General features: G+C 40.3%; 1 protein-coding gene and 1 pseudogene across 1 annotated transcript; one reads left to right on the top strand and one right to left on the bottom strand.

Annotated features, from left to right (window-relative positions):
- On the top strand, positions 1-21,097 carry LOC146568999 (uncharacterized). Its single transcript, XM_085285445.1, has 7 exons — positions 1-339; positions 9,869-9,973; positions 12,029-12,124; positions 12,439-12,534; positions 12,849-12,947; positions 13,163-13,299; positions 13,713-21,097. Exons 1-7 carry the CDS (start codon positions 149-151, stop codon positions 15,035-15,037), a joined length of 2,049 nt encoding a protein of 682 aa, XP_085141571.1. The 5' UTR covers positions 1-148; the 3' UTR covers positions 15,038-21,097.
- On the bottom strand, positions 20,921-22,564 carry LOC146568998 (uncharacterized; annotated as a pseudogene).
- Between the last annotated feature and the right edge of the window lie 4,195 nt (positions 22,565-26,759).

Below are 26,759 nucleotides of genomic sequence, written 5' to 3'. Positions count from 1 at the left end.
AGGGGGAACAAAACAAAGTCCGGACTGAGGGACACGCTGCTGTTTTGGTCATGTGCTAGTCGTTTTTATCGTCCTCATGGAAGAATCGTCGCTTGTGCCTTAACTTTTTGTGGTGTCGTGGGGACTTTGAGTGTCCGCATTTGGAAAAATGCAGGATCATAATTATTATTTCTCAGGAGAAAAGATCAAGGACGTGCTGTCGAACAAGCTGGGGCACGAAGAGGAAAAACTGGAAGAAACGAAAGTGTTCTTAGGCGTCGCCTTCTCCAGGTGGACCTCGCTGAAGAGGGACAAAAGTTTTCAGAGTGATGCCGAAGTGGCCTGCTTTCTGCTGGACAGGTAATTCAAGTTGTGCCCGAAAGCGACGCGTGAATCGGTGTTACTGTTAGAAAAATTACGAAGTGAGACACAGCGTAACAATTGCGTTTATTTGCATGCGAGGAAGCAGTGTTAACGTCCCTTCGAGCCTCTTTATCTTTCCAACGCTGTGCTGGGAACAGAAACGTGTGAGACGGTTTTACAGGAAACACAGTTAGCTACGTGGTGTACTAGTACAGGGGTACTCAACCAGGATTTAGAGGTCAAGCAACATAGAACTATACGTACACACATTATAACCATTGAAACGTGATAACTGTGCACGTTCAAGTGACTGCTGTGAACAGTTTTAGGGGCTCATTTTCTTCCGCTCCTTTAATCAACTCCCCCACTTGTTTGCTCGTTAAAATAATTGAGCTCCAGCTTGTCCTTCCAGGATTATTATTTTTTAACCCGGGCTTACATGTGGAGGTGCCCATTCATGAGCTGGGATGACATTTAGCTTTGAGCATGTTCACTGTGGAGAAAATTGCATGGCTTTTTTGTGTGGAGGCATTGCTCTGTTTTCAATGGCCACTTTTCTTTTTGCACAAAACGTTTGTTCTTTATTTTTTCTCCGTTTTTCACAGCTTTCTCCGGCGCACTCGTCTGTATCGGTCCCTTTCATTTTCTACACGTATCGCTTTCTTCCTGCCGTCTTCTCTAATCTAATCGCTTATTAAGCCCCTTTTTCTACAACCCAGTAATGGCGGCTTTATTTTTCTTGAACGAGACGCTCGCATTACTCATCTAGTGGGTAGGGTTACTGACCAGCCAATCGGTGGCATGCAGTCGGATGACGTCACATTTCAGTACCTGTTCAGATCGCTTGGAACGCTGTCACTGTCACGAGAGAGGAAACAAGATGGCGGAGTGAGCAGCAACTTTACTGCAGGCGTCCGAACTTTTTGGCTTTTTTTTGTCCTGAAACTCTGAATTTATTAAAAGCAATAACCCGTTTTTTGCGCTTTTTGTGCACTTCAACCAGCCACTGGAGAACTAACTGTAAACCAGCTTTAATTTGTAATTTGTCCGGGGTTAATTTTGATACTTGTCCTATGATCACGATGGATCATGACTACAACGTTTCGGTATTGAGGGAGGCGTGTGACGAGGAGGATATTCAAGATTTGGAGATCACTGACATGACTTCCAACGACTCCAGAATCAACTGGGCTCACACTCCGACGAAAAGCCCTAACCCGAAGAAAGCAAGAGGGGTGCGAGCGCAGCCGCTGGAGGAGGAGGACACCGCCGCAGCTATCTTGCAAGCAGTCAATGTGTTAACGCAAAAGATGGATGAACAGACGGCGTTGCTGCGTAAGTTTGAAAAGCGCATTGACATGAACACGGCGGAAATAAGAAAAAATAAAGAAAGTATAGTAGAACTCCAGGAGAAAGTTGGTGAGCTGCAGAAAGAAAACAAATCCCTGCGCAGCTCCTGTGAGGAACATGCTCGATATAAGAGGAAATGGAACCTAAGGCTGACTGGTCTTCCTGAGAAAGATGATGAAAACACGAGAGAGTCAGTTATCGGGATTCTCACCAGAGTTGTGCCCTTGTCTGTGGATAAACTGAGAGAGACTGTTGATACTGTTCATCGGCTGGGAAAGAGGGGGAACGCTGCATCTTCCGGGTCCCCGAGAGCCATAATTATCCAGTCTGGCATGAGAACGGTCCGGGACGACGTCTGGAAGAAATCGAGGCATGCGAGGGTTTGCAAGGAGATGAACATCCACTTCAAGGAAGACTTCTCCAAGGAAGATCGGGAGGCTCGAGTTAAGCTGTGGCCGCTGGTCCAGGATGCCAGGAGTAAGGGAAAGGGAGCGTTTTTGAAGGACGGCTACGCTCTGATTGATAACCAAAGAGTGGACCCGAACTGATTTTCTTTTGTGTGACCTTTTACACCTCTCAGGTATGCTGCTGTTGATTAAGCCTATTGCTTAGCATGTCATTTAATTTAAAATTTCCCGGTTGTTAAGGGTTATTGCACTGAATAGTTATTTTATACAGGACACGGCTGCTCGTTCCTGCGTGTCTTCTTAAGTTTCTTTTTCTTTTCCCCAATACTTTTGTAATAGTCTTATATGTTATCTGTTATTTCCTTGAACGTCAGGGGGCTAAGAAACATTGTGAAGCGTAAGGCTATCTTTCTTTTTTGCAAGGAGCAACAGGCTAACTGTGTCTTTCTACAAGAGACCCATTCGGCAGAGGCAGACACAAAGTTCTGGAAAACACAGTGGGGTGAATCTGTTTTCTTTAGTCATGGTACGTCTCACTCAGCTGGAGTGATGATTTTATTTAATAGGTTTCTGGGAAATGTCATAGACTGTAAAAGTGATTCTGATGGTCATTGGCTGATGATAGTGTCAGAGATTAATGGTTCAAAATACATTCTGCTGTGTGTATATGGTTATACTAATAGAGCTCAGAATAAGAAACTTCTAACCTTCCTTTGTGAACAGTTAGAGCAATGGAAATTGAGCTATCTTGTTGACAAAGTTGTTGTGGGGGGAGACTTTAACGTAGCTCCTGATCCCTCTGTAGATCGTCTTCCATCCAGGACCTCATGCCACAGTTACAATGAAAGTATCCTTAATTTGGTCAACAAAGTTAGTCTCTGTGACGCTTGGAGGCTGAAAAATCCATCTGTATCTCAATTTACTTGGTTTAATTCATCTAATAATGGTCAGTGTTCCAGGATTGATTACTGGTTAGGCTCTAACAATTTGATCAACAACATTTCTAAGTGTGAAATCTCCGCTTCCCCTCTAACTGATCACTGTTTGATTTCCTTATTCATCTCATTAACCAAGGTGAAACATCAATCCCTTATTTGGAAATTCAACAACAACCTTCTGCATAATGACAACTTCTGCCTTGAAGTGAGAAATTTAATTGTGGAAATTGATAAACTAGATATGTCACATGTGAGCAAATGGGAATGGTTTAAATTCCAAGTTAAACAGGTAGCAATTCAAATTAGCAAATCCATTGCTAAACAGAAAAGACAGGAGCAACAAAGCATTATTGAAAGAATTAACAGGCTATGCTGCAAACAGGATTTATCTCTGGACGAACATATACAACTAAACACTTTTCAATCTCAACTAGACAAAATGTTCTTAGAGAAAGCCAATGGTGCCTATGTTCGTTCAAGAGCCCGGTGGATTGAGGAGGGTGAGAAAAACTCTTCCTACTTTTTTAATTTAGAAAAATACAGACAATCAAATAAGAAGATTCAATCACTGAATATCAAGGGGGTTTTGACTGAGGACCATGACAAAATAAACGTGGAAATACTTCATTTTTACAGTAACCTTTACAAGTCAACCTATTCAACGGAGAATGGCACTGTGTTTCTGGAAAGTCTTAGAGGCCTTAATGGGACATTGGATGTGGATATAAAGGTTTGTATGGAGAGTAAACTTGCAATCGAAGAGCTGGACAAGGCAATCGGACAAATGCCCAGGGGCAAATCACCAGGTATTGATGGGCTAACAGTGGAATTTTACTCCTTTTTCTGGCATGACATTAGATTAACTCTTTACAGTGCTTACTTAGAATGTATCTCATCAACTAATCTTTCACCTACAATGAAACAAGGTTTAATCACTTTAATTCCAAAACCCAACAAAGACAAACTACTTCTGGATAATTGGAGACCCATAACCCTTCTGTGTAATGATTATAAATTACTGGCTCATGTATATGCGAACCGCTTAAATGATTGTTTAACACATTTAGTGGATGAATGTCAGTCGGCGTTTATAAAAGGAAGACATATACACAATCACATTAGATTGATTTTTGATATGCTTGATTATCGCCAGTATATAAAGACAGAAAGCTTAGTGTTGTTTTTGGACTTTTATAAGGCTTTTGACACGGTTGAACATCCCTTCCTGCTTAAAGCCTTGAATTTCCTGGGTTTTGGGGATAACTTTTGTAATGTGATCAAAATGTTTTACAGTAACATTTCTAGCTCTGTCTCGCTTAACCCTGGAATGACACCTAGGTTTGAAGTGCAGAGAGGTATCCGTCAGGGATGCCCTATTTCCCCCAAATTGTTCATATTAACCACTCAACTGCTGGCACTTATCATCCAAAAAGACCCTGATTTGTATGGTATTAACATTTTTGACAAGGAATTCAAAATAAGCCAGTTTGCTGACGATACTGCACTGTTTTTAAGAGATAAATCCATGGTAGCTAAAGCGCTTAACACTATCTCATTATTCTCCCAGGCGTCAGGACTATGTCTGAATATTAACAAATGTGAATTGTTACCTATTCACACGTGTTCTGATTCTAATATAGCTTCTATAAGAGTTGAACTGGAAGTTAAATATTTAGGTATAGTGATTTCTAAAAATATGTCCCGAAGAGAAGACAACAACATCTGCAATCGTATCGTCGACATGAAGAAATCCCTTAGTCGTTGGTTGACCAGGGATATCACTATATTTGGCAGAGTCATCCTTTCCAAAGCTGAAGGTATCTCTAAATTAATTTACCCATGTCATTCTCTTTATGTTTCTCCCCAAAATATTAGGAAAGCCAACTCAATTATTTTTCAATTCCTATGGAAAAACAAAACCCACTATATTAAGAGATCACAGTTGGTTAAAGATTATGAGAAGGGTGGTGTCAGAGCCTTAGACTTTGAATCAATGATCGGAACCTTTAAGATCAACTGGCTCAGAGCTTGCTTATCTCAGTCTGATTCCATGTGGTTTCATATACCCAGATCTTTATTTAAGGAACTAGGAGGAATTGATTTTCTATTAAAATGTGACTTTGAGACTAGTAAAATACCTGTTACACTCTCTAATTTTCACAAACAGATTCTTCATTTTTGGAAAATGATGTTTACACACAACTTTTCTCCTCATATGTCGACCCTATGGAACAATAGAGTGATAACTGCTAACAAAAAGACATTATTTATCAGGAACTGGTTTGAGAGTGGTATCTTGTTTGTAACTGACTTGCTGGATTTGAGTGGTGCTCTATTGGATTACGTGTCTTTCTCAAAGAGACACAACTTTAATTGTCCATTAAAAGAATACAGAAAAGTTTGCTGTGCTATCCCTTTGGCCCTAAGGCAGCTGATACGCAACACAATGCTACACTCTGAGGTCAATCCAGCGCTGCCAAACCTAAAAATTGGTAACTGCATCCTAAATGATAGTAAATGTAACAATAAATTTATCAGTGTGAATTTTAAATCTATTCTTTTCCAGGGGTTTAACTCAGGTAGATATTTGCAGGCCCTTCATGGGGACCAGTCACTCATGGAAAAGGCGTTCTCAAAATTCATTCAGTGGCCTGTCTCCCCAAAAGTAAAAGAAACTCATTTCAAGATAATTAATAATATATATCCTGTGTCTGAATTTTTAAAGAGGAGGTTTAAATTTGAGGTTAACCAGTGTGCATTTTGTGATTCAGCCTGTGAAACATTACACCATTTGTTTTTCTCATGTCCTGTGTCAGCTGCCTTTTGGTTAGAACTACACAGCTGGTTATCCCTCAAGATCAACGATATTCCCCAGTTTAGTATTTCTGATATTATTTTCTATATGGCTAAACAACATCCATCTGTCTCTACTGTGATTAACATTGTCATCCTGTTAGGTAAATACCATATACATTGTTGTAAATGGAGGAATAGAAAACCATCCTTTACTTGGTTCATCAATGACTTTAAACATTATTTCATGTCACTTAAAAAACTGAAGTTAAGCAGATTTGCCGCAATCTATGATGACATTTCCCATTTGCTACTGTTTTGATTATTACCTATATTGTGTATCAACCTGTGCTCCTTTTAATTTCTTCCCCATTAATACTGTGGATCTTTTGTCTAGCCCCCTCCCCCCATATCCTTGCTGTTAGTTTTGTTGTATTGACTATGTTCTTTTTTTTTTTTATCCTCCACGAGAGTTCATTTGCACTATAATGTATTATTTTGTTTGTGACTGTATTGTTCCAATTGTTAATAAAAAAAAAAAATTAAAAAAAAGCTGTCACTGTCACTACCCGATCCGTACCGGAAACCCGATCGGTACCCCGCATGCGCGAAAGGTGTCTACTTCCGGTCGAAGCGTTTTACGATAGTTACGGGTCAGAGTATCTGTTAAGAATAATAAGTATCTCTTAACATGTTTCCAATAATGAAGCATTTCAATATAATGTAGACAAAAATGAAAAATAAAAAGATAGTTACGGATCAGGACTCCCCGATCCTTACTGCGCATGTGCAAAGTCGGACCGTACAAATTGGGTCTACCCGATCCGTACCGCGCATGTGCAGGGATTTTCTTCTTCTTCTTCTGTTCGTTTAATGGCAGTTTACTCCCCAGTATAAGAGGATACTGCCACCTGCTGACCAAGCGAATGAACCCTATTGTAAACTGAATTAGCGTAATTACAAACATCTGTTAAATTTGATTTAGTGATAGTCGAGTGTGTTTATGCTTGCATGTGTGGAGAAGATTGATTGGAATAGTGATGATGATGTCCGCTTACACTGTCAATTGTCAGTAAACACTTCATCTGGCTGATGAATCTACACGTGACATATTACAAAGTCTGTATTATTAACTCTGTAATTAAGCGCCATTCTTCTTATTTTACGGCGCTGTTGTTCAATCGGTGGACGCTCTCTGTTGAGGAAAAAAGCAAAAATTTGTTGCGGATACGGATTATTCATTGTTTAAATGTCCCGGTAGTCGAAAAGGAGGCAGAGCTGCTGAGAAATGCTAGGAGCTAACTGGGCGCTAACCGTGTCATTCAAATATATTGAATGTTGGCAAAGAGAGGAAGTGACGTAAGATTTGCGCATGCGGGGTACCGATCGGGTTTCCGGTACGGATCGGGTAGTGACAAACCCATGTGTTCTGGGAATCCATCCTACCTCAAAAAACATCCTACCCAATGTTTCTGCGCAGACACGGCGCATGCGCACAACACCAAACTCACATTAAGTGTAGCTTGCCATCACCAGTGTGTGAATGTGTGTGTGAATGGGTGGATGACTGGTTGTGTAAAGCGCTTTGGGGTCCTTAGGGACTAGTAAAGCGCTATACAAATACAGGCCATTTACCATTTATTTACCATTAACTTCTTTTTCTCTCACCCATTCGGAATACTTCTTCAGGTTATGTTATGGTTAGGTTAGGGGTAGGGTTTAGTCACAAGCCACCGTCAAATTATAATACGGGTAGGACGATTTGTCAGAGTAGGATGGTTTCTCAAAACCCCGGGAGAGCAGGTACTAAAAAGTACTTGCTACCAAGTAATATGATCTAATGGAAAACCCTGAAAACCGTGCTGAGGCAATCTGACTAGGTATTAGTTAAAAAAGGGCTTAACTCCGAGCTGTGGCACTGTAGCGTCTTAGTATTTTCCACCATCATTATTGCGTTACACCTAGGGCTGCCTCAAACGATTATTTTGATAGTCGACTATTCACCGATTATTTTTGCAATTAGTCGACTAATCAGATTATGCATCCACTGGACATAAAGCGTACAGCTTATTGCACCAGCATGCATCTGCTCTTATATAACTATCATTAGCTTACAGCTTTAAGTGTCTAAGGTATGTGCTAACTAAAAATAAAGATAAGATGATAGTTTATTAAACTTTTAATGGAATTTGCAGATTGTCTCAGTGGTGTTTAATAAACTCAGCCGTCTGCTCCTTGCTCACTAAAATATAATAGGACACTGGAATAAATTCTCACATTTGTTTAATCAGTTTTCTGTTTGATGTTTATTGAGCTGTGTGAAAACTGTAACTTTAATCTCAGCCAAACTGATTTACTCAGGAACAAATAAAACACTGAAGAAAGCCAAACAGTAAAATTTTTGTTATCTAAGTGACTTATATATCATGTTTAACCTGAGTAGTGAAAGACCACAGGGGGTTTGCGGTTCTCACCAGCTCTAGTGAGCCTTGAGTCCCCCGGCTAGCTATCGAGCTGGTGGGTAACGGACGTCTCCGAAAACGTCGGAGCACTTATGCAAAAATGTGATGTCTTGATAAACCGAGCAGATATTTGAAGGTTACACAGCTACATTCTTGCTTGAAAATATGCTAAAAGTTTAGTAATATTAAAACTAAATAGCTGCTGCCATTGTTGGAAATTGGAATTGGCTGGGCCGTGCTATGTGTCTACGAATTTGGACAGCCTTCGTTGCGTCGCAATAGCGTAATGAGCCTACAAATGCAGCCACCGAAAGATGCGGCTCCTGAATTTGTACACGGCTACAATACCGGAGCCTGCTGCTGCTGCTGCTGCTGCTTCTTCTTCTTCGTCTTCTTCTTCTTCTTCTTTTAATGGTAGCTGGCATCCTTGTACATGCATTGCTCCAACCTTCTGTTTCAGGCCGTTCTTACACTCTGAAATCCTACTACTTATTCCTGCATCTTTCAGGATCTTACAAAGCTTCAAACAACGCGTCGGCTATTAAATTAGTCGATGTAATCGTGACTTGTCGACTGATCGTGGCAGCCCTAAATACACCCCAGTGCTGTCTGCAGTGTCATCATAGGTCATCTGTGCAGTCGTCCACCTTCTGCCCTATTTGGTGATACATGATGGTCTTGGTTAGAGCAGTCAAAGGAGCTTGCAAAGAAAAGCGTCTGGACTTCTTTAAGTTACTTGAAGACGTTTCACCTCTCATCCGAGACGCTTCTTCAGTTCTAAGGTCAAATGGTGGAGAGTCCCAGATATAAGCCCTCCTTTGACTACGATGACCTGGATGACTGAGAACCTTTACAGACACCTTGGTTAGAGCAGTTTCGATCAGTCTCTGGATCAACCTTCTCAGGGAGGGAACGCAGCAGCATTCGCAAACAGTCAGCAAGGCCATTGCAACTGCTTACTTGTATGTTAGATGGAAGTACATGACCACCAGCTTCCTTTTGGATAACTGTGCGAGTAACGGCACTGTCACAAAGAACAGTTATTGGCTTACCTGTAGCCAGCAAGGATACTTGGGGCAGTTTTTCAGCTGAATTTAAGGAAATCACTACATTTTCAAAGACAACACTTCTGATTTCCTCCCATCTAGTCTCCCTTCCCATTTATCTTGGTGGTTATCATCCCTCTTGCGTTGATGTGCATGGCATAATAATTTGACACTGTTTCAACTACAATTTCCAGAAGATGGACTACAAAATGCACATCTTACTTCATGTTTTTACTGCATTGTTACAGCTGGTCTCAGAAACAATGGTGTGAAATGAAAAAAACACATTAACTTTGTGCTGTTCAGCGGTGTAATTTTAAAAATGTGTATTTATCAATGTTAAAAAGGGTTCGAGTTTCACAAATTAATGTGTGTTTTGATGCTTGATCTGTACAACAGTGTTAGTTGTGGGTTAAATGTTGTTTCATTTGATCGATTCATGTGATAGGAACAGTCAGAGAGGAAGGTTAATGCCACCAGCAGTTGTCATGTAGAATTTAACATTTTGATGTTTCTGTTGTTTCCTCCAGCTATGAGAGAGTTGTGATGACATCAGCGCCCACAAAGGAAAAGCCTTCACAAGTCCCAGCTCCAGCTACCTTTGGCACCAGTCATTCTTTTAATGGAGCCAACAGGCAAGTCCTTCCATGTCAAGAAATTCCATATGTTTTGAATACGAATGAATACATGTTCATGTATATGTACACTACCAGTTTAAAGTTTGGACACACCTTCTCATTTAATGTTTTTTTTTTCTTTATTTTTATGACTCTTTACATTGTAGATTCTCACTGAAAGCATCAAAACTATGAATGAACACATTTGGAGTTATGTAATAATTGAAAAAGTGTGAAATAACTTAAAACATGGTTTATATTTTAGATTCTTCAAAATAGGCACCTTTGCTTCTTTAGGTTGTTACCTGAAATGGTTTTCCAGCAGCCTTGAAGGAGTTCTTAGAGATGCTGAACACTTGTTGGCCCTTTTGCCTTCAGTCTGCGGTCCATCTCATCCCAAACCATTTTGATTGGGTTTAGGTCAGGTGACTGTGGAGGCCAGGGCATCTGGCGCAGCACTCCATCACTCTCCTTCTTGGTTAAATAGCCCTTGCACAGCCTGGAGGTGTGTTTGTCCTTTTGAAAAATAATTGGTAGTCTAACTAAACACAAACCGGATGGGATGGCATGTCACAGTAGGATGCTGTGGTAACCAAGCTGGTTCGGTGTGCCTTCAATTTTGAATAAGTCCCCAATAGTGTCACCAGCAAAGCACCCTCACACCGTCACACCACCTCCTCCATGCTCCACATTGGGAACCATGCATGTAGAGACCATTCGTTCCCCTTTTCTGCATCACACAAAGACACGGCAGGTGGAACCAAAGATCTCAAATTTGGACTAATCAGACCAAAACACAGATTTACACTGGTCTAATGTCCATTCCTTGTGTTTCTTGGCCCAAACAAATCTCTTCTGTTTGTTGCTTTTCCTTAGTGGTAGTTTCTTAGCAGCTATTTGACCATAAAGGCCTGATTCACACTGTGTCATCTGAACTGTTGATGTAGAGACGTGTCTGTTACTGGAGCTCTGTGTGGCATTTTCCTGGGGTGTAGTTAACTTGTGATTTCTGAGGCTCGTCACTCGGATGAATTTATCCTCAGCAGCAGAGGTGACTCTTCCTTTCCTGGGGCGGTCCTCATGCGAGCCAGTTTTCTCGTTGCGCTTGATGGTCTTTGTGACTGCACCTGGGAACACATTCAAAGTTTTTGCAGTTTTCTGGACTGACTGACCTTCTGTTCTTAAAGTAATGATGGACTGTTGTTTCTCTTTACTTAGCTGATAGTTTTTGTCATAATATGAATTCTAACAGTTGTCAAATAGGGCTGTCAGCTGTGTACCAACTTGATTTCTGCACAACACAACTGGTAGTCCCAACCACATTTAGAAAGCAAGAGATTCCACAAATGAACCCTGGCAGGCACACCTGTAAAGTGAAAACCATTTCAGGTGACTATATCATGAAGCTCATTAAGAGAAGGCCAAGGATTTGCAGCGCTGTCTACAAAGCAAAGGGTGGCTACTTTCAGGAATGTAAAATATAAGATATATTTGGGATTATTTATCAATTTTTACTTTGCTACACAATTACATACATCTTGCTTCATATATTTGATGTCTTCAGTATGTAGGTGAAGGGAAGATGTGAAAGGGAATTTATAATCACTTACAATGAGAACATGGTTGTGTACTCCAGACTCTGTGATTATGTCAGAGCTTCCCAAAGTGTGCCCCCCCCCCCCCTCAATGAAAAGGGGGGAAAAAATGCTTGGAAACTGCTAGCATGGGGCGCCCACACAAACGCAAAGCAGGAGATGAAGCATCGCTGAATATGTTTCCAAACCAACTTCATTCTAAGACAAATGGTGTGAAATGAAAAAACACATTATTAACTTTGTGCTGTTCAGCGGTGTAATTTTAAAAATGTGTATTTATCAATGTTAAAAAGGGTTCAAGCTTCACAAATTAATGTGTGCTTTGATGTTTGATCTGTACAACAGTGTTAGTTGTGGGTTAAATGTTGTTTCATTTGATCGATTCATATGATAGGAACAGTCAGAGAGGAAGGTTAATGCCGCCAGCAGTTGTGTCATGTAGAATTTAACATTTTGATGTTTCTGTTGTTTCCTCCAGCTATGAGAGAGTTGTGATGACATCAGCGCCCACAAAGGAAAAGCCTTCACAAGTCCCAGCCCCAGCTACCACTGATACACCTCGTTCTTTCAACAGGCAAGTCCTTCCATGTCTAAATTTATAAATGTTTTGCATATATTCAGGCTGCTAGTTTGGTTTTAAGATAAATGTAATGCTGCATTTTGTTGCCACTGGCTCAGAACTAACAAACTTTGATACAGTCAGTTTGGACTTTTTCTTCCAGCGTCTGTACACACAACCAATGGCATGAAATGAAACATATTTATATTTGTGCCGTTCATTGTTGTAGGTTTAAAATAAACCATCTGTTGATATGCTCCTCATCGTTAATGCCACCAGCACTTGTCATGTAGAATTTAACATTTTGATGTTTCTGTTGTTTCCTCCAGCTATGAGAGAGTTGTGATGACATCAGCGCCCACAAAGGAAAAGCCTTCACAAGTCCCAGCCCCAGCTACCACTGATACACCTCATTCTTTCAACAGGCAAGTCCTTCCATGTCTAAATTTATAAATGTTTTGCATATATTCAGGCTGCTAGTTTGGTTTTAAGATAAATGTAATGCTGCATTTTGTTGCCACTGGCTCAGAACTAACAAACTTTGATACAGTCAGTTTGGACTTTTTCTTCCAGCGTCTGTACACACAACCAATGGCATGAAATGAAACATATTTATATTTGTGCCGTTCATTGTTGTAGGTTTAAAATAAACCATCTGTTGATATGCTCCTCATCGTTAATGCCACCAGCAGTTGTCATGTAGAATTTAACATTTTGATGTTTCTGTTGTTTCCTCCAGCTATGAGAGAGTTGTGATGACATCATTGGCTACAAAGGAAAAACCGTTACAAGTCATAGGTCCAGCTGCCTTTGGCGCCACTTTGAGTGGAGCAAACAGGTAAGTCTTTCCTTGTCCAAATTTGTATGTTTTTGTATATAGTCATGTATACATTTTAAAGATTAAATTCCATGGCTAGTATCTGTTTTTGGATCAGTTGAGCCCAACAGAAAACAGAACCATGCGCAAACACAAAATTAGTATTTATAAGAACCATTAGTCTCACGCGTTGTGGGGTATAACTCTGAATATCTCGATGGCTTATTGTTTTTCAGATTTCCGTATCCAAGATTGCCAAACGGAGTGGGGATGCGTCCAGTGACTAACCTTCAACCACCTGACCCCAGAATTCTCAAAATGGTTGTATTTGTACCTCCACGAGCAACATCAGTGTTAACACAAGTCAGGAGAAGTAAGTATTAAATTATTTTTAATTTTATTGTAGCCTATTAAATTACCATTATTCCCACAGAATTATGTAAAAACTATTAGATGGCACAATAACTTAATATTTGATGGCACTAACTTACACATGGCTGGGCATTATTTTATCCATAAATTACTACAATTGACTGTTGCAACTGCTCTGTACTTTGTGATTTAAACTAAAGAAAGGTAAATAATACAACAACTGTCAAATGGGTCCATCAGCTGTGAAGTGGAACTGAGACCTTTTCACCAGTTTTAATAAAAATAAATGCTGTTCTTGGATAATTTGTAATTTGAAAATCTTTCCAAAAATAGAAATGTGTCCTTTTATTTTCAAAATAATATTAAAACTGTAGACACACACTCATCCGTTATCCACATCTGTGTTCAATGCAGATGCCCAAGATGCTCCACCTCAATTAAATGCTGGTCTGAAACAGCGGGTCATAGATCATCTCCAGCTAAAGAAAAAACAGGAAGAAGGGCCCACAAAGATGGAGCTGGAGGAGCGTTGTATAAAGATGGAGCTGGAGGAGCGTCATATAGAGGAGGAGCAGGAGGAGTGTTGTATAAAGATGGAGCTGGAAGAGCATCGTATAAAGATCGAGGTGGAGGAGCGTCGTATAGAGACGGAGCTGGAGGAGCGTCATATAGAGATGGATCTGGAGGAGCGTCGTATAATAAATCTGCAGGAGCGCATTGAAAAGGAGGAGCAGGAAGAATGCCACTTAAAAGACGAACACAAAGAACGCCAAATAAAGGAGGAGCAGGAGGAACATCACATAAATAGCGAAGAGGTTGAAGTGAATCTTAATGGGATAAAGGAGGCTGATACCACCGGGTTCCTGCTCACTTCTGTTCATGTGAAGAGTGAAAATGATGAAAAGAAACCGCAGTCCCCACAACCTCATCAAGGCCCGCCTCTCAAAAACATGGAAGCGCAGACACAAACCAGAGGATCAGGTAAACAAATGAAAACAGAAACTGAGGACGATGAAGGAAGCAAAAAGGCTAGGAACTCTTATCACAGTAGCTGTTTACCACAGAATACTAATTTACAGGCTTCAGACTTCACCGAGACTAAAGATGGTACTGTGGATGGTGATAATTATTGGCAGGAGCCATTGTCTGCTTCTGAACCTGAAACTGAAGATGGCAAGAGTAAAAATTCTAACCTGCATCAGTCTCTGTCAGAATCTGGATCTGAAACTGAAGACAGCAGCATTGATAATTATAACTTGCACAGATCTTCATCAGAATCTGGCTCTGAAACTGAAGACAGCAGCATTGATAATTATAACTTGCACGGATCTTCATCAGAATCTGGCTCTGAAACTGAAGACAGCAGCATTGATAATTATAACTTGCACGAATCTTCATCAGAATCTGGATCTGAAACGGAAAGCAGCAGCAGCATTGATAATTATAACTTGCATGGACCTTCATCAGAATCTGGATCTGAAACGGAAAGTAGTAGCAGCAGCAGCAGCACCAGCACAAGCACCAGCAGCGTTGATAATTATAATTTGCACAGACCTTCATCAGAATCTGGATCTGAAACTGAAGGCAGCATCAATGAAGATAATGGTAAATGGCGGAAACCATTGTTAAACTCTGAACCTAAACTTGTAAACAGTGGTGCAAATGGAAAAAAGCGATTTCACACACCAGAGAAACCTTTTCGTTGTAAAATTAGACGTAAAACAAGTAAAATATTTTAATAAACTAAAACAGATTACTTAAGACTCATAGGACAGGACAAACAGTTTGCAGCTTTTATAAAAAAAAAAAAATGATGACAATAATAATAATAATAAGGTTAAAGTGTCAGACGTAGGGGTTCACATGGGGCCGAGAGAGAGACCATTTAGTTGTAGCGTCGGCAGCCACATGACTGATGGCATGACATGATTAATTATACATTTTTAGTGTTATGATCATTGGTGTTTCTGATGGCTTTCTAGCATGCACGGCAGAGTAGGAAATTTGAACAAGGGGTTATCTTATCAAATTCATGTTTCTAAATTGCTGAATAGTTAGTTGATCAGTACAAGGGAATAATTCCAGATGATGCTGTGTACATGGTCTTTTGGTAATTATTAGTGGCAGTAATCTGATTTAAACCATTTTTGTTATGATGGCTAAGGTAACATCAATAAAGCACACTGAGAAACTGCCTCCATGCTTTTTCTTTACTGGAGCCTATCCCAGATGTTAGAAATCAAGAGAAGTGGGTACACTTTGAATTGACCTTTAAGGTGGAAGTCATTAAACTGTGATTTGACCAAGTTTTTGTAGCTAATCTCCAACCTTCCCTTTGTGAAGAAAAAAAAGAAAAAGAAAAAAACATATATTTAAAAGATTAGTTGTAAAACAGCTAACTGATCAGCTGCAAAGGAATGGTTTATTTGAGTTTCAGTCAGGTTTCAGAGCTCATCACACTACAGAAAACAGGTGTACTTGGAGAGTCCTGATGTGTTCAGTTTTTTCAGAAGAAAGTACAGGAGAAATGTCTGTCGTTTAAAAAGATTTAATTTCAACTGCCGACCCTGGATCGGGCCATACAATTTTATACCCCAATAATAACAAGTGTTATTATGACATACTTCTTACAGAAGCGACGTGGCAGTCCTGCTGTCTCCCTACGAGTCTTCTCTCTGTTCATGTCCAACCTTGCCTCATATTGCTCCTCTTCCTGGGATAACAAAGACAGAACAAAAGAAACCACCTCCCTGCTTAACCTTGATTATTAATATTATCCTACTGATTCCATTTAATATCCAAGTTTGAGACATTCTATTAAGACTCCCTTGGCCCAGAAAATATCATCTTGACTGTTAACCGGCGTGATGTGTATGTATGTTGCAAAGAAAAGTCACTCTACGTCAATCGCAATATTTGAATTCAGTCATGGCTAGGGATAGGTATTGATAAGATTTTCACGATTCCGATTCCATTTTCGATTCTGTTTAACGATTCGATTCTTTATCGATTCTCTTATCGATTCTTTTTAAAAAAGGAGAACACGAAGGTCGATTAGCTTAGAACTTTGTTTTATATCTTCTCTTTGACCAAGATAGAAATTTAGGAGTAACATGGCCTTACAAATCCAGCAGTGAGATCTTAAGAGATTCACAGCCTACGGCTCTTCAATGGGGAGTCACAGGGTCCCCGGGGAAAAAAAAATTGTAAATGTAAAATAATAAAATAAATATTCTTCTGTAGCAATAACAAAGTATAACATAAATTATTCTGTAGCAATTACACAAAAATATCCAGTAATGTCCCTGCCTACAATTAAACACATTCACTTACCGAAAATCGGGGGCATCTGCTGTGGCAAATGGGTGCAAGCCTTTGACCACAAACTTAGTCTCTGCTCGGTAACATTAGTCTATCCTGGCTTGAAAGGAGACGCTACCGGTAGACTGCAGCGAGAACTGCCAGCGAGCGCCAGCCAGACTCTGTCTCTCTCATCATGGTCATCTAAACGCACAGTAATGGCAGATAAGGCAGATCGCGCTAACATAATATGCACTGTTAGTTGATTATTTACCTGCCGCATTAACGGGAGAGGACGTGCAAACGTTACCGCTGCTGCTGGGTTGAGATTCACGAGTCCAGAGCGGAATTAAAAACACGACATTCATTTAAGGTCATCGCGTGTTTTGTGAGCAAATGCTTTTGCATATTCGTAGTGTTTCCTCCCTTAAATGAAATATCTACTTTGCAAGTATTGCAAGTTGCCCTGTTGTCTTCCGTTCTTGTAAAATATAACCAAACTTTTGAGCGTTTGAGCCGCCATGTTTCCAGCCAGGTAAATGACGCTCCGCAACGTGGTGACGTCATTCAGGGCGACTGGAATCGATAAGGGAATCGTTTGCAAAAATGGCAAACAATTCCAAGGAATTGAAACAGTGGGAACCGGTTCTCAACAAGAACCGGTTTTCGATACCCATCCCTAGTCATGGCGCTGAATGAAGCTTCTGACCTTCATAACATGGAGCACCAACACTTTAATGAGCACATCGCAGTGTGTTTATAGGAAATCATAAAAACAGCTTTATTTAATCATTTTAATCCTAACAGTCCTCTAATTAAGGTTAATTATGGAATTCCACAGGGTTCAGTGCTAGGACAGATTCTTTTTTTTTTTTTTTTATGTATTTATATATGCAAGTTTCAAGATTTTTTTACACATTCACAAACAGCGGGACAGAAGAACACAGACAATAAAGACAATAACAATCAAAAAAAAAACAAAGAAACAAACAAAAAAAACAGAGCAACAAACCACACAACAGGGTACAAGGCCAGCACTTATTAAAAACAGCAGAGAAGCAAACAAAGCAAGTGGTATACATGTCAAACAACTCACAATCTAGTGAGTCCAATCCACAAGATCAAATCCAAAGATCGCTAGGAGGAGCTGATAACAATCATGCAAAAACAGTTATGGGCAACAGCTCAGAATGAAAGCAGTTAAAACAATGTGGTCAGGACCCAGGGCGTGGACTGTCCTTCTTAATGTGGTCTATAAAGGGCCCCCATATCTTCCTGAACTTCTCCATGGAATCAGACGTAGAGAACCGAATTTCTTCCAGGTATAGACAGGAGACCATCTCCTCGAGCCACCTCTTGAAGCAGGGAGGGGAGGCGGATTTCCACTCCCCCAGAATCAAACGTTTGGCAATCACCATACCAAACATGAGGGCCTGTTGAACAGCAAAGGGAAGTGCCAAGGAGTCGCCGGAGCAGCCCAGGATCACCATAAGACAGTCAGGATACAGTTGCCTATCATAAACAGTGCTATAGAAACTAAAAATACTAGTCCAAAAGGCTGTAAGCGTAGAACAGGACCAAAAAAGATGCCCAAGAGTACCGTCCACAAGTTTACATTTATCACATTTGGGGGAAACGTTAGGAAAAATCTTGTTCAATTTGGTTTTGGAATAGTGCAGTCTATGGACAACCTTAAATTGAATTAACTGAAGCCGGGCGTTAACAGAGCATAGTTTTATCCGACTTAACACTTCAGCCCATAGATCGTCAGAGATAACCAAACCAGTGTCCCTTGTCCAAGCCTCTTTAATATGGCAAGAGGGGGCTGCCGAAGAAAAAAGGTTGACAAGCCGAGAAATTAAGTGTTTTGAGGTGGGAGGTTCGTTCATCATATTGTAAAAGACATGCTGTATGGGGATGGTATCTAAATTTGAGAATGCTTGCTTGACATAATTCCTAATTTGTAAGTACCGAAAAAAATGACTTGTAGGGAGATTGTACTTTGTCTGAAGCTGAGCAAAAGAGGCAAAATGATTGTCAATATAAAGATCCTTTATAGCAATTAACCCTTTGACAGGCCATTGTTTGAAAGCAGCATCCATTGTACTAGGCGTAAAGCTAGGATTGTGGCAGATCGGGGCAAAAGTTGACACTACCGGGAGTTTCAAGATTCTCTTAATTTGATTCAATATTTTTACGGAGTTGCAAAGAATAAAGTCATCACATGCACTTTTAATAACCGATTTTGAAAATAAGATAGCTGGCAAGGATGCTCCAGTGTGCTCGATAGCAGTGCTAAGCTCCAATTCGAGCCATTTAGGGCTGGACCTGCATCCCACAGCATCACCAACTATAGGCAGATTCCAGAAGACCCAGGCTAGGACAGATTCTGTTTACATTATACATGCTTAAGCTAGGTAGTAACATTAGAAGGCAAAGCATACATTTTCACTGCTACACAGATGACACGCAACTTTATCTATCCATGAAGCCAGATAACACACACCAACACTGCTTTCTTCCGTTTGTGCAACATCTCTAAAATTAGAAACATACAGTCTCAGACTGATGCTGAAGTAGCTAAACCATTTATTCTAGGCTCGACTAGTGTAATTTGTTATCATTAGGATGTCCTAAAACTCCCTGAAAAGCCTTCAGTTGATCCAAAATGTTGCAGCAAGAGTACTGACAGGGACTAGAAAGAGGGAGCATATTGGCTTCCCTTTATTGGTTCCCTGTTAAATCCAGAACTGAATTTATAATCCTGCTTCTCATGTATGTATGTATATATTTTTATTAGGGGTGCATCAATACTCATATCGATATTGAACCATTCGATACAGTGCTTTCGGTTCGGTACGCATATGTATCGAACAATACAAAATTTTTAATTTATTTTATCAACTTTTCTTCTGACGATGCTGTCTGTGTTGAGCACTCAGTGGATCTGCGTTCGACTACTCCGCCTAGGTTGCACTGTCGAGCGCAGATCCACTGAGCGCAGCGCAAGCTAGCAAGACAGAAGCTAAGCTTGTCGCAACATGGCAAATTGAACCTCCTCCACCCTCATTCAGATCTGGCCTTTGGAACTATTTTGGTCTTCTTGTGAAGCATGACCCTGAAGGTAAGCGCGTCATGGACAAAAGTAAAACTATGTCGGATGTGCCACGCAATGCTCAATTGGTGGGAACTACTGCATTAGCGCAGTTTGCTCGTTAACGTGTTGACGCCGTCCAGCCCGTGTTGACGCCGTCCATATATATGTATATGTGTATATCTACGTGTGTGTGTGTGTGTGTGTGTGTGTGTGTGTGTGTGTGTTTAAATATGTATATAATAACGTGCAATCAAGGCCAGTGGCTACACTACTGCATATTTGAAATTTACAGGAACCATACCACTGGTGTGGCTGTAGCTCAGGAGGTAGAGCAGATCACCTACCTATCGGAAGGTTGGTGGTTCAATCTTTGGCTTCTCCAGTCTGCATGCCAAGTATCCTTGGGTAAGATACTAACCCTAAGTCGCTCTCTGATGCATCCATCGGAGTATGAATGTAGTTAGGAAACAGTACCAAGCTTGGGTAAAGTGCTTGTGAGATTGGGTAAATGTGGCTTATCCAACAATGCCACAGGTTATAAGCATTGTGAAAAATGATGATAATTGATGACATCATGCTTCAAGTAAAAAGCTCAAGAGGAAGAATAAAAAGAATAAATATTTTATTAATCAAGAAGTTGGCAAGTTACTGTTAGAGCAACCAAAAAAGAAAGTGATTAAATACAAAATCTAAATACAATAAGGAGTTGAAATTAAATGCAAAATTAAAACCTAAATAACATTAGTTGATATACTCCATACCAGAAAAGCAATCAAGAGTAGATGTGTCCATCTGGTTCTGTGTTATCCAACACCACATAGCTGCTGTTTGACTGTGGTATGCTGATCCAAACTTATTTTGGTGCACACCCACCCACCCACCGAGTTCTGGTTTATACAGAAAAACAAAATGCTCAAGCATAGATTATTATTAAAAATATTATGACTAAACATGGTTATGTACCTTGGATATAGAAAATGTATAAATAAATGCTATCTGGAATTCAAGTAATATATTTCCCAATTACAATATAGCTTGCATCACTTTGAGCACATGGTACCACCCCTACTATAAATGTCACCAGCCATAGTCTCTATTTTTTTTCATACAGTACAGGGCATCCTTCAAAGCACCCAATAGCATGAACAGACATAATTAATGACCAAACAAACAAAAAAGATCCGTCCAACTTATTCATTAGCAGGTAAGTGCATTCACAGAACCTTCAAAGCTGTTACTCCGTGTGGGTTTTCACGTGTCTGTTTAGATTTCCCTTCTGAGTAAACGTTTTACCACAAACACCACAGCTAAATGGCTTCTCTCCAGTGTGGACTCTCATGTGTCTCGTCAGAGTTCCCTGATGGGTGAATCTCTTCCCACATACAGTGCAGCTAAACTGTTTCTCTCCGGTGTGAACTCTGATGTGGATCTTGAGATCGCGCTGATGTACAAAGTTTTTGCCACAGACATCGCAACCATGTGGTTTCTCTCCTGTGTGGCCTCTTGTGTGGGCTTTGAGATGTGATTTCCTGTTAAATCTTTTGCCACAAATATCACAGCCATATGGTTTCTCTCCTGTGTGAACCCTTGTGTGTGCTTTAACAAGCGCCATCCGGTTAAACCTTTTACCACAAATGTCGCAAGCAAACTGTTTTTCTCCTGTGTGAACTCTCATGTGTGCACTTAATTGTGTTTTCCGGTTATATCTTTTACTGCAAAGATCACAACCAAATGGTTTTTCTCTTGTGTGAACTCTCATATGTCTCTTCAGGTCCACCTGTTGTGTAAATCTTTTTGTGCAAACCCCACAACCGAATGGTTTCTCACCTGTGTGAACCCTGATGTGCCTCTTGATATTTTGCTGTTGTGTAAACCTTTCACCACAGATGTCACATACAAACGGTTTCTCTCCTGTGTGGATTCTGATGTGCGCCTTGAAACTATAGAGATGTCGAAAACGCTTTCCACAAAAATCACAATGAAATGGTTTTTCACCAGTGTGAATTCGGATATGTGTCTTAAGATTTTGTTTTTGTGTAAATCGTTTTCCGCAAATACCACAGATAAATTGTCTGTCTTGTCTGGGTGAATCTACATTTCCCAAATGCCTGGAGGAAGTTTCCATTAAATGGCTTGTCATGAGCCTCTGAACAGGCCTCTTGCTTTTTGGAGATTTGAGTCCATTTGCACTTGATGTAGGAGCTCCCTGATTATTTTCACCGTCATCATTTGGAGGTCCAGAATCTGACAAAGGTTCCTGCCAATCACCACCACCATCGTCACTATCATCATCATCATCATCTGAGACGTCAGTCGCAGAAGAGTCTGAAGCCTTCTCATCAGTATTTGGATCTGGGTTCCATAGTCCAGGTCCAGGTCCTTCACGGTCCTCTCCATCACTTTCTGTTTTTATCTGTTTAGCTAAGCTGCAAAGTGGAGGCTCTGCCTCTCCCATTTGATTCTGAAGGAGAAGTAAAGAGTTAGGCTTCTCTTCATCGTTTTCAGTCTTCACAGGACCAGCAGTGAGTTGGAGCCTGATGATATCAGCCTTTGTTAGATCATTAAGCGGCTCTCCCACCTCACTGTTACTGAGTTCATCTTGTTCCTCCTTTTTAAAGAGAAGCTCTGGGCCCTTCTGGTCCGGACTGTTGCTCCATTCATGGGAAACCTCTTCTTTGATCACCAGCAGCTGTTGGACATCTGCAGAGAACACAAAAACAGACACGGGACAACAGTGACTCCATATTCTTGTGGTCAACAGAAGAATTTGTATACATGGTGATGGTGCACACTGATGCTAACTGCTGTATCATAAAGTGCTTGAACAAGAATCTAATGTGAAAATAAATTAACACTTTTTTTTTAAATCAAGCCTTCCAAATTCAACATATAACTACATGACCTGCAACAAATATGATTATTTCCAGCTGTGAAAGCACTATTAGTGTTTGTCATTAACTTCCAAATGCCAAATACTAAAAGTGCTTTTCCATTCTTAAAGAGCTTCCAAAGGCAAAAAACACCAAAGCCCTGTACCAGATTTGAGTACTTTACCACAAATGTCGCAAGCAAACTTACTTTCTCTTCTTTGTTTCCCAACAACAGTACAACCCCACAAGATAAAGCAGTACCTGCAGTCAGACACTTTTGTATCAGGACGCATAAGCAAAGAAGCATGTTTCTGCCCGGTTTCAGACCAGGGACTTTTCACATCTTAGGTGAACGTGATAACCACTACACTATGGAAACGGCACATGCTTCTACTGTATTTGTTATTTGTTTATTTCTGGACTGAAGAATATGTTTTCTTTAAAAAAAAAAATTTTAAAGAACTGAAAGGGTTTAGTTCTTTTGACAAGCAGTTATCAAAAAATTATGCAATTTCTAAAACTGAAACAAAAGAGTAGTCCATTTTTAAAAAAAAAAAATCTTTTTTTTCTCTTTGAATATTTACTTTTTTCCAATAACAAGACCAAATTATTTCTTATTCAATTAGCTCCAGGCCTGGCTATGGTTATTGTGAAAAGATGTGGGTCATTAGGTTGGTGGCAGTGTGAAAGATAAAAATACATATAGCAACATAAAAGTATCTCCAACTGACCAGAGCGTATTTCCAGCAGCTCGCCTCGATAACCAGTAAACTTGTTAGTGACTACTGTCAGCAGAAAACAAAAAGACTAAATCCACATACAAAAAGAAAGTAACTTGAGAGTTTCAGGTGCTGTTTAGTAAAATTATATTCTTTCTCTCAACTTCAAGTCACCTAATCCGTAACAAAAAGGGAAATAATTTAATTACCATAAAAATGTCAAAAACCTGAACCTAAGACTTTCATTTTTTGATTCTGTATTCTTTGTAAACAACAACAACAAAGACAACTGTAGCTATGTTGCTTGAAAAAATACATCTTTATTTTTATCACCACAGACATCTTACACACTAAGAACTATTAACTTACAATGTACAGGTTTAATTAAAAGAAAACAAGAAATCCATCAAAGAAGTTAAACATGACAAGGCATGGCCCGGGCTGCTAGCTGCATTGACTTTTTGACAAGATAACTAATCAAAAACAGATCTGGACGGGATGAGCTAGGCAATGACCGGAGCCAAACCAGATCCAGGTGTGATCCAGTCTGAATCCCCGATCCATTTTGGATCCATCCTGCCATAAAAACATAGTCTGACTGGGAAATGATCTGCTGATCTAGTTCTGGTTCTGGGTCAACAGTCTTGGTGGGTCCGACTCTGAATTTCAGATAATGAAACTTTAAACTGGTATTTTACGTCAATTAATGACTGAATTCCAACCTGTGGACACACTTCAATATGAAATGTAATTAGATTACAATCAGACTGTTTGCAGCTGGATTTTAAAAGTCACTTTAACAACACATTTTGTTCAGTTTTACAGTTTTAAGTCATTTCAGTCTCATGTTCACTGAGATTTTCTCCAAGATCTAGCTGTGACAGACATCTTTCCAACAGTATGATTGATTACAACACAGTAAACATCAGTGAGGACCTCACCTGGACACTGAACACCACACAGCTGGTCAAGAAGGCTCAGCAGCGGCTGTATTTCCTGAGGAGGCTGAGGAAATTTAATTTGTTGGCCAAGATCCTCAGCAGCTTCTACAGCTGCACTGTGGAGAACACACCATCAAGCTGCATTACTGCGTGGTACGGCAGCAGTACTGCTATGGACTGCAAACGCCTGCAGAGAGTGATAACAACTGCAGAGAAGATCGCCCTCTCTGCAGAGCATCTACCATCACAGAGTCCAGAGGAGAGCTGCCTCCATCCTCAAAGACCCCACACAGCCTCAACACGGACTGTTCACACTTCTGCTCTCAATACCAAGGTTTAGAAGTGTGAAATCCAGAACATCCCGATTCAACAACTCCTTCTCCTATCAGATTCCTGAACATCTGACCTACCTCAACTGCAATTTGCACATCAGGACACTTTGCACACTAAGTTCATTTTGCACATTAAGCTCCTTTGTACATCCATTTACATTGACATCTGCATACCTTACTTGTCTTCACTTATTTTGTTTGTACTTATTTATCTTTCACTATTTTTTTATCCTTATTTTTTTTATGTTATTTATCTTAATATCTTGTCTTATTTGTATCCTTATTTATCTTGCTCCTTCAACCCTACCTAACTTGGCATTGGTGTGTGGACAGCAAAGGAAGAATTTCATTGCACAGAGAAATGCTATTTCTTCTGTACACGTGACAACACTTTGAAACTTTATACAGGTGATTTTGATGTAAACAGTCATTCTATAGTAATGTACACTGTTTCCAGTCTAATTTAACTAACTGGCTGACAGTCTGATACCTGCATTAATATTCAAAGACTCTCACAGTTAGAAAGATGGATTTACAGTGGCTTGCAAAAGTATTCGCCTCCCTTGAACTTTCCCACATTTTGTCACATTACAGCCACAAACATGAATCAATTTTATTGGAATTCCATGTGAAAGACCAAAACAAAGTGGTGTAAAAGTGAGAAGTGGAATGAAAATCATACATGATTCCAAACATTTTTTACAAATAAATAACTGCAAAGTGGAGTGTGCGTAATTATTCAGCCCCCTTTGGTCTGAGTGCAGTCAGTTGCCCATAGACGTTGCCTGATGAGTGCTAATGACTAAATAGAGTGCACCTGTGTGTAATCTAATGTCAGTACAAATACAGCTGCTCTGTGACGGCCTCAGAGATTGTCTAAGAGAATATTGGGAGCAACAACACCATGAAATCCAAAGAACACACCAGACAGGTCAGGGATAAAGTTATTGAGAAATTTAGGCTTAGGCTACAAAAAGATTTCCCAAGCCTTGAACATCCCATGGAGCACTGTGGGACACTCAGAAATTGAAGGAGTATGGCACAACTGTAAACCTACCAAGACAAGGCCATCCATCTAAACTCAAAGGCCGAACAAGGAGAGCGCTGATCAGAAATGCAGCCAAGAGGCCCATGGTGACTCTGGACGAGCTGCAGAGATCTACAGCTCAGGTGGGGGAATCTGTCCATAGGACAACTATTAGTCGTGCACTGCACAAAGTTGGCCTTTATGGAAGAGTGGCAAAAAGAAAGCCATTGTTAACAGAAAACCATAAGAAGTCCAGTTTGCAGTTTGCCACAAGCCATGTGGGGGACACAGCAAACATGTGGAAGAAGCTGCTCTGGTCAGATGAGACCAACATGCAAAACACTATGTGTGGTGGAAAACTAACACTGCACATCACTCTGAACACACCATCCCCACTGTCAAATATGGTGGTGGTAGCATCATGCTCTGGGGGTGCTTCTCTTCAGCAGGGACAGGGAAGCTGGTCAGAGTTGATGGGAAGATGGATGGAGCCAAATACAGGGCAATCTTGGAATCCTGGGGCAGAGGTTCACCTCCAGCAGGACATCGACCCTAAACATAAAGCCAGGGCAACAATGGAATGGTTTAAAACAAAACATATCCATGTGTTAGAATGGCCCAGTCAAAGTCCAGATCTAAATCCAATCGAGAATCTGTGGCAAGATCCGAAAACTGCTGTTCACAAACGCTGTCCATCTAATCCAGCGGTCCCCAACCCCCGGGCCGTGAGTCGTTTGGTACCGGGCCGCGAGAGTTGAGGCTCAGGTGTGAAATGTATGGTTTTCAGGGTTTTTATCGGTTTTCAGCGTTATTTTGTTATCGTTTTTATCGTTAACTCTGTTTTCCTGGGTCTTTTCAAGTGTGTTATGAATAAATCTTCTTTTTTTCGGTACCGGTACTGGTTTTATTTTGTTGTATTTATCCGCGACACCTTAAAGGCTGGTCCGTGAAAATATTGTCGGGCATAAACTGGTCCGTGGTGCCAAAAAGGTTGGAGACCGCTGATCTAATCTGACTGAGCTGGAGTTGTTTTGCAAAGAAGAGCTATAATTGCAGCAAAAGGTGGTTCTACAAAGTATTGACTCAGGGGGCTGAATAATTACGCACACCCCACTTTTCAGTTATTTATTTGTAAAAAAAATGTTTGGAATCATGTATGATTTTCGTTCCGCGTC

The sequence above is a fragment of the Mchenga conophoros genome, linkage group LG8 (assembly GCF_057382185.1).
Source record: "Mchenga conophoros isolate Kocher_MC1m ecotype Shallow Benthic linkage group LG8, M_conophoros_male_GT1.1, whole genome shotgun sequence".
Lineage (NCBI taxonomy): Eukaryota > Metazoa > Chordata > Actinopteri > Cichliformes > Cichlidae > Mchenga > Mchenga conophoros.
This window is presented reverse-complemented; position numbering and strand designations above follow the sequence as displayed.